This window comes from Formica exsecta, unplaced genomic scaffold, assembly GCF_003651465.1.
Source record: "Formica exsecta isolate Colony F162 unplaced genomic scaffold, ASM365146v1 scaffold83, whole genome shotgun sequence".
Lineage (NCBI taxonomy): Eukaryota > Metazoa > Arthropoda > Insecta > Hymenoptera > Formicidae > Formica > Formica exsecta.
Window position 1 is genome coordinate 44,038 of NW_021853600.1, and position 18,943 is coordinate 62,980.

The following is an 18,943-nucleotide window of genomic DNA, read 5'->3' on the forward strand; positions in this document are numbered from 1 at the left end:
ATATATATATATAGCAATGCATGTGTTTTTTATAACTATGCTTTTGTCGATAATCATATTTCCTGCTGTAAAGTTTTTACTATGCGCACGTGTTATAAGATATTTGAATGCTATAGAGGAATACTTTTGAAGTCACGTTCGTAGAAAATGTATAAAAAGCACAAACATTTTTAAGTTTGTAAGCTTTTATTTCTTTCTACAATCATGGCCTTATTTTTAATTTGCCTAATCAGTTAAAAAAAAATCCAATGCTATAAATGATAATTTTATAGTATGCTATCTTGATTTTTTATATTAGTCATTAACTCAAAGAGATTGTAATTATTTTATACATTATTTCACAATATACGCTTATGTATTTTTAACAAATAATTTTCAAGATTACGTATATTTTTTTATTTGATTGAAACACAATAGATATTTAATTAAGCTGTAGATAATATTTTAGATGTGTGATTTGTGATAACGAATTTAATGACTTGTAATACTTGTAAAAATACATTTGAAAATGATTATACATTTAGTATAAATTTATTGTGATAAAATAATATAAGATTACTGTGAGAAATCTTATAATCTATACAAAGATATGTACTTTTTCAAATTACAATCTCAGATATTAATATAAATAAGAAATTATAATTTAAGATACAAGACTGTAATATCTCCAGTATTATAAATTGTATTTTTAATAGAATGTTGCTTCTATCTTAAAAATGCATTGACTGCATTTGCAAAAGAATCGATTTCAAATTTTAATATATGGAAAAATCTATATTTTCAGAAACAGTTTTTTTTAGAATGATGAAATTTAATTGCAAAAAACGCAATTATTATTTGATAAATGCATTTGTAGAGAGAAACTTTCACGTATTTTCTCTCCATCATGCCTTATCGCATTTTGCAGGTTTATATGTGAATAAGCAAGCGACGTTCACGATAGACACGAAAGACATCGCTAAATCGAAGACAGATGACGGTAAGGTGTCGTGCACCATAAGCAATCCCAGTGGTGGGAAGACTGAGAAGCTCATCATCCCCCAGGGTGATGGCACTTATCGCGTCAGCTACACGCCTTTCGAGGAAGGCTGTCACACCATCGATATTCTCTACGACAATATGCCTATCCCTGGTTCGCCTTTCTCCGTGAACGTGCAACGCGGCTCTGATCCCAGCAAGTGTCGCGCGTATGGACCTGGACTGGAAAAAGGCATCGTGAACAAGACGAATCGCTTCACGGTGGAAACTAGAGGTTTGTAACTCAAGATAGATAGATAGATAAGTTTAAAAAACTTAATGCGTATAGATAAAGTAATGATTACCAAATTTTTAAATTTGTATTTGTATCGGGAATGTGTATCTTTAAATGCGGGTCTTTTTTATACTTCAGAATTCAGAAAAATTTATAGAGTAGGAAATATTTTCGCGCGGAAAAAAATGGGAATTGAAGAGGAAATGACACGTGTACGATTTTCTTTCAGAGGCTGGCAATGGCGGCTTGGGTTTGTCGATCACTGGTGACGGGGAAGTCAAGGTCGAAGCCAAGGATAACTACGACGGTTCATGCACTGTCGAGTACTTTCCTACGGAACCCGGTGACTATGAGATCGGTATCAAGTTTGCCGAGCAGAATATACCCGGTTCGCCGTTTAAAATCGAGGTGGTATCGGACTCGGAGGCGAAGAATGTGATCGCTTACGGGCCTGGTTTACAACCTGAGATGGTACGGGACGGTGTGCCCGCCAAGTTCACTGTAGACACGTCAAAGTGCGCGAAAGCGGCGCAACTGGATGTCAGATTGTCGACTGATAAAGGACAAGCGCAAAAGCCGCAGATCAAGAGCAAAGGTGATGGTTTATACGAAGTGACGTATCAACCACCGCCCGCCGGAAGTAACGTGCACATTGGCGTGACCTACGATGGCGAGGACATCAATGGCAGTCCGTACAAGATAAAAGTTTTACCCACCGTCGAACCAAGCAAGGTGACACTGTTGGGTCCTGGTGTGTCGCCCGTTTGCACCGCTTCCTTCCCCACTGACTTCGTCGTGAATACTTCCGAGGCCGGATATGGCGATCTAGAAGTTCAAGTTGTGGTGAGTAATGATCCGAGTTAAATGTTTTGCAATTGATACTGTACATTTTATATGACAAAAAGTACTTGCAAAGATAACTAAGATTAAAGATGATAGTAAAAATTAAAAATAATAATTAACACACAAATACAAGAGAGGCAGAGAGAGAGAGAGAGAGAGAGAGAGAGAGAGAGAACTCTCGTAAACATTAAGATCAAAGCTCATTTATAGATATCAATATAATTAATCTTTTTTTTATTTTGTTTAAAGTGATTGGTAGCAAAGCAGATTGACGAAATTGATTGTTAAATAATCATTCGATTAGATAGGATAACACTTCAGATGAACTGTAACGAGTAAAAGTTGTAATATTTGCAATTTCTGCACTAACAATAATTTGTTACTTATATTGAGATAGAATATAATTAAATCTTGTTACAATAATTTATAATGGAATATTTCTAGATATCAGAGAATTCTAATATATTGTAGTTTTGTAATATAAATATTTTTAAATTGTGTTAAAATTATTATAATTTACATATATTTTTTTCTGTTGAATACATCTATATATTTTTTCTTTTTTTAAATTTGTTTTTTAATTATTTGGAAGCCTACGATAATAATTACTGATGCTGGCGAGCTATTGCAAGGAAACAGTCTTCCGACACCTTGAAACATCTAAGAAAAAGTGAACACTTTCCGGATGAAGTTGCTATTCTTTTAGAGAAAGAAGATCGTTTTCATATCGAAAAAAATTGTATTTATTTTAACCTGCAATTGTAAAAATCTTTAAAATATGGTCTCACTGATTTAGTAATAGCGATACAGTAAAAATTAAATTTTTTTAAATAAATTGTATTATATGTTCTTATTGTGTGAAATATATTGTATAAATTAAAATGGCAACCAAAATTTAATAACCCTTTATATCTGGTTGTACTCATGTCAGTGTTTTACTTTAGCATATTATTATTAATATTCAATGATGTTGTTATTACATAATCTAGAAATAAATAAATAGATTTTCTTCTATAATTTACATTAATGCATATACATAAAACGCAAAAACATAATAAATACTAACTAATAATACTAATGTTTAATTGTAATAAAGTGTGCAAAACAATAAATTGAAACATATGCGAATACTCAAAGATATGCAACGATACATATAGTTTTCTTGGATATTCTTTCTTTTTTCTCATAAAGATTGAAATACACAAGGATAATATAAGAAATATATATAAGAAATAAGAAATTTAATGAGAAAAATATAATTTCTTGATTTTTTTTACTATTATAATTTGTTTCATTATTTGACAATTTATATTTTATTAACTTCTGTTTCTCGTATTTATTTGAAAATTTATTTGAAAATCTTAAGCACAGTACACAATAATTCGATACATTAGCCAATCTCTATGTATAAAAATATTACATGAGTTGTTTTCAATATCACCAAAATAAATTGGCCTACCATCTTGACAAATTTCTCAAATTATCTTGGTACCAGCTATATACCTATCAGAATCTTGTTTTTGAGAAATCACTAGACAGTCATATCTACACATACAATATACATATGTAATAGTATACGATATTTTTCCAAACAAATGGATGTATCGAATGTCAAGCGATAATCGAACGATTAATCGCAATTTTACAATTAATGATTTATTGAATTGTTTCAGGGACCGGACCAAGTGCCGCGTAAGGTAGAAGTACAGGATCTCGGCGACGGTAAATACAAGGCGACCTATCTGCCGGATGACTGCGGCCGCTACAAGGTCAACGTGAAATACGGCGGTAAGGAAGTGCCAGGCAGCCCGGTGAGCGTGCAGAGCGTCTCCACCGGCAAGGCGGACCAGTGCAAGATCAAAGAGGGCATTCAGCGCACTTTGGCTCAGGGGGAGGAGTACTGCATCACCGTGGATACTGAGAATGCAGGCCGCGGTGCAGTGACCTGCCGCATCCGCTCCACTTCCGGAAGGTAAGCACTCCAGGCTCGATTTAAATCCGGTTATTTCGGAAGAGATGAATCAGAGATAGCGTGTTATACGATACATTTTTCTTTTTGAAAATTTTTTTTGCCGTTTCATTTATGGTTGACATATATACATAAAAATATTTCTTTTAAAAAAAGATATTGTGTAACATTTATCGGAAATATTTTGTTATCTATTTGACTTTAATTTTGTGTGTCTCTCTAATATACGTGTCTACTTTTTGCAAGCAAAATGATTTATAAGAAATCATTTGCTTATTTATACGGGAGGTGCATATGTTTTAATATGTTAAATGTTCAATTTAGTATATTTATGTTCCCGCAATTATTCTAAGTTGCTAATAGCAATATCTTTCACGAGTTGTAACTTTTACATATATCTGAATTGATCTTGTGCGACGGCGGTTCATATTTTTACCGTAATTCTCACACATGTGTTTTTCAATCTTCGTAGAAGTTTCCAGACAAAAATTCCATCTTATTTTAAATACGTCGCGCCATCGCTGCCTATTTATTTTTAATTCATATGTGATTTCAAGAAAGATTTCTTTTACTATTACTCTTACTATTACTGTGCTTCCCTTTTTGCATAAGTATTAAACAAAGTGCAAGAAATTATTATCTTATTGCTACAATTTTATAATACGCTAGTAATAATTATTAAAATATTAAAGTATTTTTTTATTTTTTATTTATAGTTATCATTAATCATCTTTTCCAAATAATAAATAAAATATTTTTAAAACTTTGTCGTTTGCGGTTCAAATCACTAAGAGTTGCTATAGATCAGCGAATTTGTTATACGGATTAAATTAACAATTTATAACAGCATGTTTTTGTATACGATAGAAATCAATAACGGTATATCGGGATTAGTACCTAGAGTGTAAAGATGTTAATGACTAGTAGACCGTAAATCTTGTAACAAGTTCGGGAGAAACCAGAATCATGGCATGTTGCCATTACGAACATCATGTACAAGCGAATAACACGATTGTGGTTCATTGCGTATCTTCGTACGCAATATCCATGTTGATTACCGTATTATAAGTTTAAAATTAAATGTCGGTTTGGTTTAATCCAAGAACGAGGAAAGGTATCTATATCTAAGAGTATTAAAAATATCTTTAATAATACTTGGGGTGCCGACAGTGAAGAATACCAATTGATTGATTATTTGAAAAATATTAAAATTGTTTTTATAATAATATAGAGATCGTATATATAGAGAGATCGTTTTTCAGCAGTAATCGATTGCTGATAGTGTTGATAGAATTTTTTTCGTGCAACAATAATTTTTCGAAAATTGAAATATAGATATATTATATTTTATTATTATTTCTCACAATATTCTGTATACTTTTGTGCTTATTATTTATTTAATTAATTTTAATTAATTTTATATTTTATATTCTATTTTACTATATTTTTTCGTATTTATTGTATTCTTATTATTATATTATCGTACACACAAGTACACACGAAAATTGAAATCTTGCTAAATTCTTTTATTTAATTTTATATCAAAGTTTTTTAATTTTAAAATAGATACTACTTTTTAATAGCTTATTGAATAAAAACTATGAACTATGTATATCAAAATTAATTAAAAAAGCGTATGATGCGCAGTTTGATACAATGGCTTATAACATGCTATTCTTGTTGGCAATTAAATAGGTTAGATGAACTAGACGTATGTACATATTCTTCTAATTGTCATAGCTTAATGCCAAGTTATAATCATTCAACCGAGTTAAAATCATTTTACATTCTTTCTTTGACAAGGAGCTACATTGGAATTTTGCCATAAAATCATTTGCTTTGACCATTTGTTCATTAATTTATCTTATAGTGATAATTGAGAGAGAATTGAGAATCCAAATTAAATTTAATTTTATTATACTTTATTTGACATATGATCAATAATTATATGATGATCGCATAAGCTTCTCATAAACAGACTTTTTCAGCGAAAGAGAGTTTACCAGTACAACACACACAGGAATCGTTACAAAATATATCCAAAGTTTATATTACATCTTTATATAGCATTTTATCAATGAAATCAAGAGATACATAGTTTAAATAAATCTTAATCACATTGTTATGACAAAATTAAAAATGATAAATCGCGTAATGATATATTATAAAATAACTCTTATTACTATACCAAAGATCTTGTTATGAAGCTTGTTTATCGCAATATCAAGATGGAGATAGCATAGTAAGTGTTACGCATTCGCGCGTAACGATTATGCCCTTCGTGAATATTTCGGGATCTTTAATGAGATTTGCACTTCCTATCCTACTCTACAATGTATGCATTCACGCGTGTAACCAGTGTGTTCTTCTTGGAAAAATTTATTACAGCTCTAATCTCTAATCGACTATAAATGCATTCTGAACGCTAACAGTAGCACGCACAGCTGCTATCTCATAATTCATCGTGTTATCCTCCGTTGTTCAAATTGGCAGTGAGTGTCTTCTGTCAAGAAGATACTTCGGAACGGGCCAAGTATGTGTGTACCGGATGACATTACGCGTTTAGTGTCCCCTATAATAAACATTCTTTCAAACTACATTTTATATAAGACAATGCCCTACGACAAATAAATGTTTATATTTTAAAATAGAATATGACAGCATTTCTTGAAAATAGATTTTGCCATCGAGATTTGCTTTATATTGTTTATTTTTTTATATATTATTTATCAAAATTTTCAAATGATGTAAGAAAACATGTTTTTCTAAAAAAGATATATAGCAAATTTTCTTAAGTTTTTTAAAGGTGCCTAATAAATTCCTTTTAGGCAAAAAACTTATTGATGGTATTAAATTTCGAAATTGATTTTTATGTATTGCATAGATTCTCTTAACAAAAATTAATAATCTATTAGATTTGTGCATGAGAAGAAAATACTGAATAAGTGTCATTGCAATTAGAATGTATGAGTGACAATATATTTTTTTACTCTAGAATGTAACTTGAAAATATTTTACTTTTGTGGTAACTGTGTATCTTATCTCTTTCCTTAGGAAATACAGATATAGAGACATTTTCCATGTGATTTATTTATACGAATATTTCAGTTATCGACTTTCTGAAATCGTAAGAAAAATTAAGACAATTTTTTTTTTTTTTAATTTAAATATTAATTTCTCTTTTAAAGCTAAAATTTAAATTTCTTTGGTTTACATTTTTTATCTTATTTAAGATTCAGTGCAATTCAAATAATTAAGAATAAAACCGTAAGAAACTATTCAAAGTATTCGTATGATTTATTGTTGAATGGAATTGCAGTAATGTCACGAAAATTTACTCGAATATTTCTTGAATGGCTCTCCATTCTATGTATATTTTAATACGTGAATAATATGTCTCGGTCGGTGATTTCAGTGAAGTCGTTGACATTGACATAGAAGACAACGGTGATGGCACAGTTAATATTTATTACACGGTTGCCGATGCAGGAGACTATACCCTCAGCATCAAATTTGGTGGACAACCGGTGCCTGATGGATTCTACACCTTCACGGTAATTATATACGTACAATACTTTAAATATTTTAAACTTTGTTTACCACAAAGTTTAAAACCACCTTCATATTCATGCGAAATAAAATTATAAAAAGTTTGCAAAATTCTTTACATATAGCGTTATTAATAATATATACAAATTTAACATTAATTACTAAATCCGTTACTAGATTCTTTTTGAAAACTTCTTGCTGTTGTATACTTACATTATATCTATTATAGAAAGTGAACTTCTATAAGTAGAACATTCCAATTTATATCACAAAATATCTTAGCAAATGTATAACGTATTCATCTCTGCGCAATGATATAAGAATTAATTATATGAATATAGACCGTGAAGCTAATGAAAGCGTTATATCTTGCTATTACTTGACAATATTTTTTCTTTTATTATCTATTCTTGCGAATAATGCACGATATAATTCGTTATATTCAACAATTATAGAATGATGTAAGTTAATTTAATATCTTAAAATGATTTTGCTTTATACAATGCTCTAAAATATGTCTATTATTATCATTACAATGAAAGAAATAGTCTGGGAAAATTCATATTATATATACAAAAACTTCACAGGAAGGAAGGATGTATAAAAAATTACGCATATTTATTTAGCGGATTTTTAACGGAAACTTGGAGAATGGGTTTTTAAATATCTCATTTATCAAAATACTTTTTAATTACTTATTTACTTATGGTACAAAAATTGCAGGTTATTTTCATAGAAAGAAAAAATTTTAATCTTCCTTTTTTTATCCTCTAACATGTATGGTTGTAAATATTTCGTCTTGCGAGGATCGACAGTTTTTGAAGAATTGCAAAACAAAGATTGATGATGCATGAATAGCATGTGTATCTCCTCGTAATCACGCCTTCTCGATACCGATCCGGATGCCCGGTGCTCTGATCGACGAGCCCCGGGGTGGGTGGGGCACGAGGTGTATCTAACTATAGAGGCAACACGTAGTGCAGGATATTGTCGCGTAGTCTCCAGAGAAACAGTCCACTGCGAAGGCTCATCGGGACCGCATTCACCGGCTCGTTATCGCACGAATCCTCGTTCATCACGTGGACCCCGTCGCGCTGTAACACGAATTCCTCTCCAAGTAACATTCACGCGCACACACACATACACACACACACATAAATCTCTATCTCTCGCTATATATCTTTCTTGCAGTCTGTATATTCCTCCCCATCTCACGTGCATGGACTTCCTCTAACTACGTGTGCATGTATGCCTGTTTGTGCGCACGCGTGTGAGTGCTTTCGTCATCAAGTGGTCCAAAGTGCCTCCGATCGCAAGTGCTGGAACCATAACTAAAAGCTAGTTGAAAGCTATGAAAAAATCTTATTAATTCATATGATGCCATTTTATCCAAGCTTCTCGAATAGGTATCTAATTTTTTAAATATCCAAACTCATTTTATTTTCTACATATGAATATTCGTAGTTGGATTAAGTTAATATTATGGTCACAGGGAATATGCTAATGTTCAATCTTTTTGATTGATGAAACAAAGATAGTCAAACATCACTTTATAAATTATTCTTTTTACCTACTATAGAAATACAGTAGAAATAGACAAATATGGTCAGACATTGTTCGGTCAACCTTTTTTCACTGTCAGTAGAAGAAAATCAATTTAGTCTGACATTTCTCTCTTTTTTTTTCCATATATAAAGTATCGGAAAGTTTATTTTTTCTGAAATCTTCTCGTTATTTTATAGAATTTGATAATCTTTTATCTGCTTTTATCTCGAGATCTGATTATTTCGCCGCAAAGCAAAGTGCTACAAAGTATGGAACAGTAGAAGCCGGTGATATAAATGCTTGCATATTCATGCGGTCACTTTAACGCTTTATGATATGTGCTCAATTAGTCTACTAAATTTTAACGCTTGAGAAAAATTATTGTTTCAGAATACGTTGCTTTCTTTTCTTGGCATATTGATCAAATAAAGTATTTATGCTTTCGATTGTTGCAAATATGCGTAATAATCCACGATGTTTAAACGAGCCATATTATTATCGAAAGTAGCTTAACAAGTCAAGTTAAAAGAATAAATTTGTCACTCTTTATATTTATTATATTATGTTTTAATAATAGTTCCAGAATAATATTTTGTTATATTGTATTTGGAAGTGAAAAATAATAATTTAATAATGTTACTTTAAAATATAAAATATTTAAAATTTTAAAAAACTGAAATAAATTTTACTATATTATTTTGCAATTCATGATTTTATTTTACAAGAAAATTATTTTATTGCATTGTGTCACGCATCATAACTCTCTTCGCGAATACCGCGCATAAATAATATCTCGAAGTGTACGACGTGCCTGGTGATCATTCTATTGTCTAGTAAGACATGGCACATTTAGTAGGATGTCCATATATTATGTCGTTGGGGCATCAATTGTAACTGGATTTTAACTGGAAATTAAAACTACGACCCATTTTGAAATCCAATACGTGTTTCGTCGCCGTTCATCTTTTAGCGAGAGCTCCTAGACTATTTCGAGTGCGACTCAGGCTTTCCCAAATTTATAAGCAGGAACGGAGTGGGTGGCCGAAAGAGACGGAGAGGGTGAATTAATACCGTGAGTTAAATTAAACCCTGTGCCAGGATTCACAACGGCGGCTTTGTGTGACACATTCCTCTTGTCGGCTGACACCGATGTTTGTCATTATTTCCCGCTTTTTCCACAGAATAGCTCTTAAATAAAAATTGACTTTTGAAATAATCTTCGCGATTATTTATGATCGAAGGCTATTAAAACTGCTTAATTTTTTTTTTGCTTATCAAAAAGAAAAATCAGGTAATTTATTTTATTATTACTAATACCAATTATGTCGTAACAGAAAAACAGTGATATGCACTTGGAGTGTTTATGTGATAACTGCATAAATAAAACATTCCGTACGATATTGAGAGGTTTGTGAATCTCTTGCTTTAATGTCAGTTTAATATAGCTGAACTGGTTATAAACAAAATGTAATATTATATTTGGGATTTATCCAAATGTACTGTCGTTCCGTTTACGATTGCGTATTTTAGGTTTTTCGCGAACTTGTATTATATAGTATATATTTAAAATATTACTGACTGTGTGCGTATACTCGATGAATCTATATCGTCATTTAATTATAAAAATATTTTAATTATAAAAATACAATTAAGCACATATAAATTACAAGACTCCTCATTTATAAAATTGCTAATCTTTTAAAAAAGTTATATTTATTTATTACATTTTTTTTTAAATATATGTCGGCGATTATATTATTTAAAAATCATTGTCCAATATTTTTTTTTCTATTTCTTGGAAATCCTGCAAATATAATCTTGTAAACTCTTGTAATTTCAAAATCGATTTCTTCACATAATAATATTCTCAATGTCTTATCAGCTGTCGCTTATAAATTTACAATTATATATATATAACACAATCGCATTTTCGTCACGATTATTTGCACTCTTAATTCTTTTGTATGTGAATGAGTGGGGGCTGAGTATCTATTATCGTACATGAAATTGAGCATTGTGCCCGGAATTATTGGTTGGATACCAGCAAGGCGCGAGTTTTGTGTCGGCCACCAACGTAGCTGGGCGTTTCCTCGTAAATCGGTGAAGTCGAAGTGTGATAGCTGGTTGTCAGGTACGCAACCAGTCGATCAAGTAACTCTATGTAGAGGGATACAAACGGCCCGCGGACCTCCGGGAGACTTAGAATATGGCACTGATCTTATGATAGTCGTGACCGTCCGGGGACTGAGTGAGTGATACGAATGATCGCGGTAAATTATCGAGAGATAAAATAAGGAATGGCACGATTTTTTTAGCAATCTAATTGGCAAGATAATGTTTCGCTTTTCATATCGTACATAGCACTAAATAAATTGTAAAAATGCTTTTAGCAGCTTTTTTTACTGCTCTGTAACTTTTTAGAAGATAGAAAAAAATAACACTGAAATACACAGATTATATGTATTAATATATGATTTTAAAGATAATCTTTAATTTTAATTTATACAAATTCATACATTTTCAATTTATACAAAAAATATGATATTAAAAATAAATAAAAAAATATTTTTTGCATGAGAATTAGGAGAGAGATTTTTTATGGTGATATCGCTTTGATGTCGCCGCATTATATTTTGTACCATGAAAGTAACTATTTACGTAGCACATTTGGTATCTTTCCCTCAAGCTAATTTTGGTTTCAGCTGCAATATTGCGTCTTGACACGCTTGGCGTAGTATCTCATATTTTTTTTTATTGACATAAATATTTTATGGGAAGAATTAATATTTGATTCTATTGAATCGGCTTTTGCAAATGGGCGTTTGGTTGAAAAGAAATAAAAATACAGATTTTTACATGAATTTATATACATGTACATGAAATACAATGTATATAATAAAATATACATAAAATAATCTCACGAAAGATCACTCTATTAATAATATATATTTACGATTGATTGCAGATTAAGAAAATTGATAATTCCTGTAAAAACTATTTTCTATGAATTATATTGGTAACTGTGAGGGTTGTTTTCTTTTATAATTAAAGTTTTGATTTAAATATCATTGTTATAATCAAAACTAACTAAACAGCGTAATTTGGCTCACAACAAAATATAATTAAGCTCAACGTTATCGCAATTGCGAATTAACTTAACGAATTCAATACATATAGGCTTCTTATGATGAGAATTTTGCAATAATTTTGACGTGGTTACATAATAAATTCTTTACATGCATCGCACTTTGGCTTGCGACCAGAATCAAAATACGTAGATTCTATCGTAATGAGGTGTAACGTACACCATCTCCCGATTTCGAAAATTCCTGCGCTCCTCTTTCCTGTGGAGATTTCGCAAGAATTTTATTAGCGCTCGCAAAAAATGAAAAAAAAAATTTTTTTTTAATGCTTGGCGTCGCTCCAGCACCGAAATATCTTATCATGCGATATTGCGATTCAATCACCAGAGACATACCTTTGTCTCTCACATCGTAATCCCCAGTTACATTTTTATTAACACAATCAGCAGTATTTACAACTCAGCAGTATCACAACTTTTCACAGTCTGCGTTTTTTATATAAATAAATAAAATAAAAGTATCGATTTAATATATTTTACTGAAATGTAATTAAGTTAATTGTCAATTATGTATAATAGTATAGATTATATTTTGTTTATCTCTCTTTATTAAAGTATTATAATTATAGCATTACTCGCAAGTTAAGATGTAAGGAGAAAGGATATTTAGTATTAAAATTAGTGTCTCAATTTCAATGATGTTTCAGGCATCCGAGGAGTATCGGGAACATAGCACGCATAAAACTCAACGAGCTCGTAAGTCACAACAGAGACAAAATCAACACGTCGTTGAACAGCGTAGCACAACCCTACAGGAGAGCTCTACTGTCACTACAAAGCGCAGTAGCCAACAGGAGCTATCGAAGAAGAATTTCAACGTTATTCGGTTGAATTCTATCCCACTACCTCTTGCGAGCGGTGGCACAGTTATTTGTGAGTACATCTGTGAAAATATCTTTAATTCATATTTCAAAAATTTTTTTTCATTAAAATAATTGAAACAATGAAGATAATTTTTGTCTGGAAAATAAAATACGATTTTTCCATACCGTCGAGAATTTTGGAGCAGCATATACGTCGCATGCAAGTATCGTAAGAAAAAATATGATACATAATTATGCGTATATGTACGTTATTTAATTATCGTTGATGCTTTGATAAACATGCAATAATTGCAAATGATAGAATATAGATTTAAGAATATAGATTAAGAATATATATTAAGAATATAGATTTTTGAATGCATAGTACGATTGGTTGGATACTGGAAAATATACTGTGACATCTATCGATGATTTAATTATTTTATATTTTATAGAAATTTAAATGTTAATAATATCTTTTTTTGATAATATATATCAAAAGAAAATATTTATTTATAAAAAATTAAAACAATTTTGCGATTACAATCTTTTAGTGCAGTAATGAGAATAACGTAAAGCACTGTACGACGTATTGTCGTCTTGTACTATTGCGACAAAGAAACATCAGATATTTATAAATACAATTATACTGAAAGAAAGTATAGTTTAAAATTGAGATGAAATTGCTGTCATAGATTGACAAGACAACAAGTTTGTAATACTGTTCGATTTATTATTAGTTTATACTACTGCGAGAGTAACGCGCTTTTATTCGTCGAAACATTACAGATAATTCTTTGATGCTTCTTTCTTTTATGCAAAAAGATCTCATTATGGAGGAATAAAGATTTTTAATTGATTTAATAGATTAAATTTTTAATTATTTCTCTTAAACAGATATCTTTTATATAATGCACTTTGAAATTACAGATTGAATCATTTTGGGCACATTATTTTATAATTGTTTGATAAACTTGTGCGTGTTTATCGTTTCGAGCTCTAATATCCAACGTAATATCGGCATGATACACGTTTCCGTAATTATTAATTTATGTTCTATTATTAGTTTAACGACAATAACCGAACGTAACAACGTCATCGTGGAACCGATCTATTTGAAACGCAGAAATAAATCTCGAATTTTACTGCGCAACATATACTAAGCATGGTTGCTCTCGAGATTTTACGATGCGGATTTTTTCGTCTCGTGCGAAACAAACTCGGCGCTCTCAAATGTTTGTCCCTCTTAAAACCTTCTTCCCTCTTTCTGCAATACAATTAAAAAATAAACCGTCTCTCAACTTATTTAATGAACATTATGACGAAGGAATTATCATTACTCATGCGCATTACGCGTGCGCAGCGGCATTAAATTTGACTCGATTCGTACTCGTGTGTATTTGATAGTTCGTTCGTGAGATTGATTAACAATCGACGATGCAACGCTATGTAATATTTCGGGTTAAGTAGTTTAACAACTTCAGCATGATAGATTAGTAAATAAATAGAGAATAACATAATAATTTTATAACAATAAGATCAATAATTATTAGTTGGGTTTTAAATTTAATTATTAATAGATTAATATAATATTATATAAATTAATAATATTTAATATTCATATCAAACAACAGAGGAAATGAAATGCTAGCTTCTGCTCTTAAATAACGTAATCAAATTTTCTCTCGACGGTTGACGTTAATAAGTAAGCAGACTACGAGTAATTCAATTATACTTAATGTTCCGCGGTTGACCAACACGCGTTAAGAGAGCGTCAAATGATAGACACGACGGACACATCATCGCGTTTTATCCACCACCTCGCCAAAAATATGGCGAGCTGGACAGGCGGGCCACCACGTGGAAGAAGAGTATATGCATATCGCGCGGATAAGCGCGACATACTGTCCGCGATATTAATATTGGGTGATTAAGTAGCTCCGGATGCATGATACTCGTGGTTGGTCCAAAGCCGAGTCTCGAGATTTCGAGCCGAGGACGATGGCGAGTCCAAAAAAAGAGCGTTCCCTTCCATTCTCCAGATCAGGCTCATTCCCTCGTGCCGACGTAAGAGAAACTGGAACTCGGATTTTCCGGTCGACGAACTCGCGCGGTTCCATTCCGGACGCGTTTTACCTTGCCAAAAGATCTCGTTGCTAAAATCTTGCGCGATAAAGTTTTGTGCTTAATATTTTGCTGCTTTCAGTTCACAAAATGATATATCGCTTCCATTTCAATATACGTTTAATATATAATATCGCAATTAAGAAGGAAACGGCACACCGAATAAAAACGGAGGATGATGAATAATTTTGAATCAGGTCGTTGTGATTCTAGCAGATTATTTACGATATCTCCGGTGACTTTTGAGCGCTGATGCGTGTGAGAACGATGAATTACACGGTGGTGGTTCAACGCATCTCTACGCCTGTCCGCAATTAGTCAAACTCGGCAGGCATCCGTTCCTCTTCGTCATAGCGATTGCGACTAGTGTTAAATGCGCACACGAGCCAGTTCGCTTGCTTGATGACTTCCTTCGGTAAATGAAAAGACGATCACGGAAGCGTAGTCGGGATGTTACACGCCAAGATTCTCGTCTTGTCTATCTTGAGAATTCCAGCATTTCATCCTAGATGATAACAATTTACGTAACCGTAACATTTGATAAAGATAAACAAAGGAATCAAAGAAGAATGGAGAAAAGAATCAAAGTAGGATAATAAAGCAGAATGTTTCTTTGGATGCATCGCAACTGCCTTTGTCTTTCTGCGCACATTTCAAAAAGGATAAAAGCGAGAGACAAAATATAACTATCAAATTGAATAACAAGTTTTAAGAGATTTTCTCTAATTTTGCATACAAGATTAGAAGAAATATTTATAACATGCTTTAAAAAAACTTTGATATAAAGAGGATTCTATTTTAGAGTAAGATGTCTCTTCTCAGGCCAAAAAGTAACATCAAATAATGATAATAATAATCTATCTGACGATCCCCGTCATGAAAAGTATCATGTTCCAAAGACGGCCTCGAGCCGTCTCCTTCAGCAATCGAAGGCAATATGTCGAGCGCCCGGCAATAACGTCATCGTGAGCGCGCCTAATGATGGTCACGTCGTCCCGTTCCCGATTTACCCCGATCAAGCTGGTCTCGTCCAGCGTTGATCTGTACGAGCCACGCAAGTCGTCCATCGCTGAAAGAAAACGACGCGATTACCACAACGTACATACATATATAATATATATGTATATAAAATATACCTCCATCCCTCCACACCGATACACCTGCGCCATAAATCTTGGCGGACCAGGTGCAGGCGCCACGACGCCGACCACTCGCTTCCTCCCACCAGCCTCGGAACCCTCGGATTAGCGCGTGCGTGAACCTCTACAGGTTATTCCAATCGTGTATGCGTGTATAGGCACGTGGTTGCGACCTATAGAGAAGGATAAATTTCCTCATGGAAAACGCGACAAAATAAGACAGACCGAGAGTGAGAGAAAGAGAGATTGGAATTGTTGGGGAAGGAGAGAAAGAGAGAGACAGGCAAGAATGCTTGATAGACAAGATAGATTGGCGAACGAGCATCGCGAGCGATACTCAATCGGCTCCTCCTGGTAACTTTATGCTGGAAAAAAGATCACCCGGCCAGATCGACGGCCGAGCTCTCTCTCTCGCCCCCGCCGTCGACCGACTTTAGTAGCCGTGCGATCGTCAGTCGTGCTAGAGATGCGCCTTCGTGAGGTCGACTGATAGACGCCATCAGGCTGGAGACCTCGAGAACGAAATCGCTGGAGAACGTCGGAAGACGTTGTTACCGTTCGATCAGTCGGTCAGTTGGTCGGTGGGTCGGTTGGTCTCCTCCAGGATTGCCCCGCGGAACCCCTCGGAAATCCTTGACTTTTTTTTTAGCGCAAACACGTTACGGTGGAGATTTATTGCCGCCGATCTATTCGGGGGTTTCTTGTCCTCGGGGTGTTGCCTTCGGCACGTGACGTCGCTTTTGTAACTGGATTCTTTCATCTACGTTGAATCATCTCGATCGATATTTGAAAATGATATAAGATTTTTTTTTTTTAATTTAATTTTCTCTTGCGTAAAAAATCTAATTGTAAGGATAAGATCTACTAATGAGACAGAATCGAAAAGCCATTTAATTAAAAGACATAGAATTTTTCCTTGTGAGATTCATATACGTTTAACTTTGCAATCGTCGTGTAAATCAAAAGACTATTAATTCTTTTGACGAAACAAAAAATACAGTTTCTTTTCATATTAAGAAAAAAACGAGCAATTATTAAACTTTACGGCGATTATATATAGAAAGATTTCCATCTTAAAGTGAGTTTACAATTGATTTGCTATATAATTCATTCAGTGCATCGACAATAATTTACGTAATTCTGAAGTATACTCGTTGGAGATGTTTTGGGCGGAAGAGGAAGCAGAGAAACCAGCCACATGGCAGGAGGTATCAACCTTCTATAGAGCTTGGCTAAAAAGTATATCCTGCAGTGAATTCGATTACGCCGAACGCGGACCGATCTGTTATGCAAAAGATACTCAAGAAAAGGAAGAGATTCCAGGACCCGGACTTGACTTTGCACCACTCATCTTCCAGAGCCTCTTCTATATTCATACGAGAAAAGGTTGCGCCTACAAGAAAAATCTCTGAATACAACTTTGACTGAAAAATTTCTCAACAAACGATATTTGAAAAGCTATATCAAATAATTTATAATTTATAGTAATCAGATTATCGACCTATTATCAATTAAAAAATTAATTTATGAATACTTATGAAAAATTAAATGTTTAATAAGAAGATATATCTAAAAAATATATTTTTTTGATATGTGCATTGTTTTGTTGAAAAATATATTTTGACTCATTTGTTCAATACACACACATATATACTTCTTAAAATTTTATCCATTTTCTACATGTGTACAAACCGTTGATTATTATTATATGTCTTCGAAAAATATAGATACATCAACGAAATAGAAATCTGATCTATTTTTTTAAAACATGATAGAAATATATATATATATATATATATATATGAAAAATGAATTACTTTTTTTCTATTTCTGAGGAAAATTATTTTTGTGCGAAGATATTATTATATATCTTTGAATATATGAAATGGCGAGCAACATGACAAACACAAACATTAAGCAGTTATTTTTAATATGAAATCGTGTTTGCGAAAACTGTAATTTTGTATACCAGTGCCAACCAATCGCGCGACGCATTCGAGGAAAATATGTCGCGTAAGTGTCCTTGGATTATGTCTGATAAACATTGCTCTCTGCTCATTTTCAGCCGAAGTAAAGATGCCGAGCGGAAATACAGATAAACCAGTGATCGAGGACAATCACGATGGTACGGTATCCATCAAGTACGAGCCGAGGGAAGAGGGCCTTCACGAGATTTATGTGAAATTCAACGGCGAACATGTCCAGGGTAAATTAATCCATTCATCTCGCGAATTAACAGCGATTACGCAATCGTCAGGCGCGATCGATCATATGGCAGCTTCCAAGAATAACGCGCTATAATCCATGATGCCTGCAAGATCCGTACGATCCTGGAACAGGGAGGCTATATGAAAATTCATTTTCCGTGTAATGAATTCCGCGAGCGCCAATTTGCGCTAATAATAAATCTCTCCTCGTCTGCGACAAATTAATATCACACGATCATCATTAAACTTCCCAATATTACCTTCATAGATAAATTTTTATTATATATTATTTACTATATTATCTCTCATTGTATAATTTATTTTTAAAACACTTATTTTTTAAATTTATTTTTTTTTTTAATTTATATAA

General features: G+C 32.8%; 1 protein-coding gene across 7 annotated transcripts in view; it reads left to right on the top strand.

Annotated features, from left to right (window-relative positions):
• Positions 1 to 18,943, top strand: part of LOC115244697 (filamin-A) — a 58,677-nt gene that overhangs the window by 24,291 nt on the left and 15,443 nt on the right. For 4 of the 7 annotated variants that reach the window (XM_029822576.1, XM_029822575.1, XM_029822581.1 and 1 more), the window contains 6 exons: positions 908 to 1,252; positions 1,482 to 2,095; positions 3,769 to 4,067; positions 7,480 to 7,618; positions 12,948 to 13,173; positions 18,432 to 18,572. In XM_029822576.1, coding sequence (XP_029678436.1) covers positions 908 to 1,252; positions 1,482 to 2,095; positions 3,769 to 4,067; positions 7,480 to 7,618; positions 12,948 to 13,173; positions 18,432 to 18,572 — 1,764 coding nt within the window. Of the gene's footprint in view, positions 1 to 907; positions 1,253 to 1,481; positions 2,096 to 3,768; positions 4,068 to 7,479; positions 7,619 to 8,633; positions 8,731 to 11,278; positions 11,429 to 12,947; positions 13,174 to 18,431; positions 18,573 to 18,943 lie in introns of those variants that run through there. The other 3 variants (XM_029822580.1, XM_029822579.1, XM_029822578.1) reach the window with 3 other exon arrangements.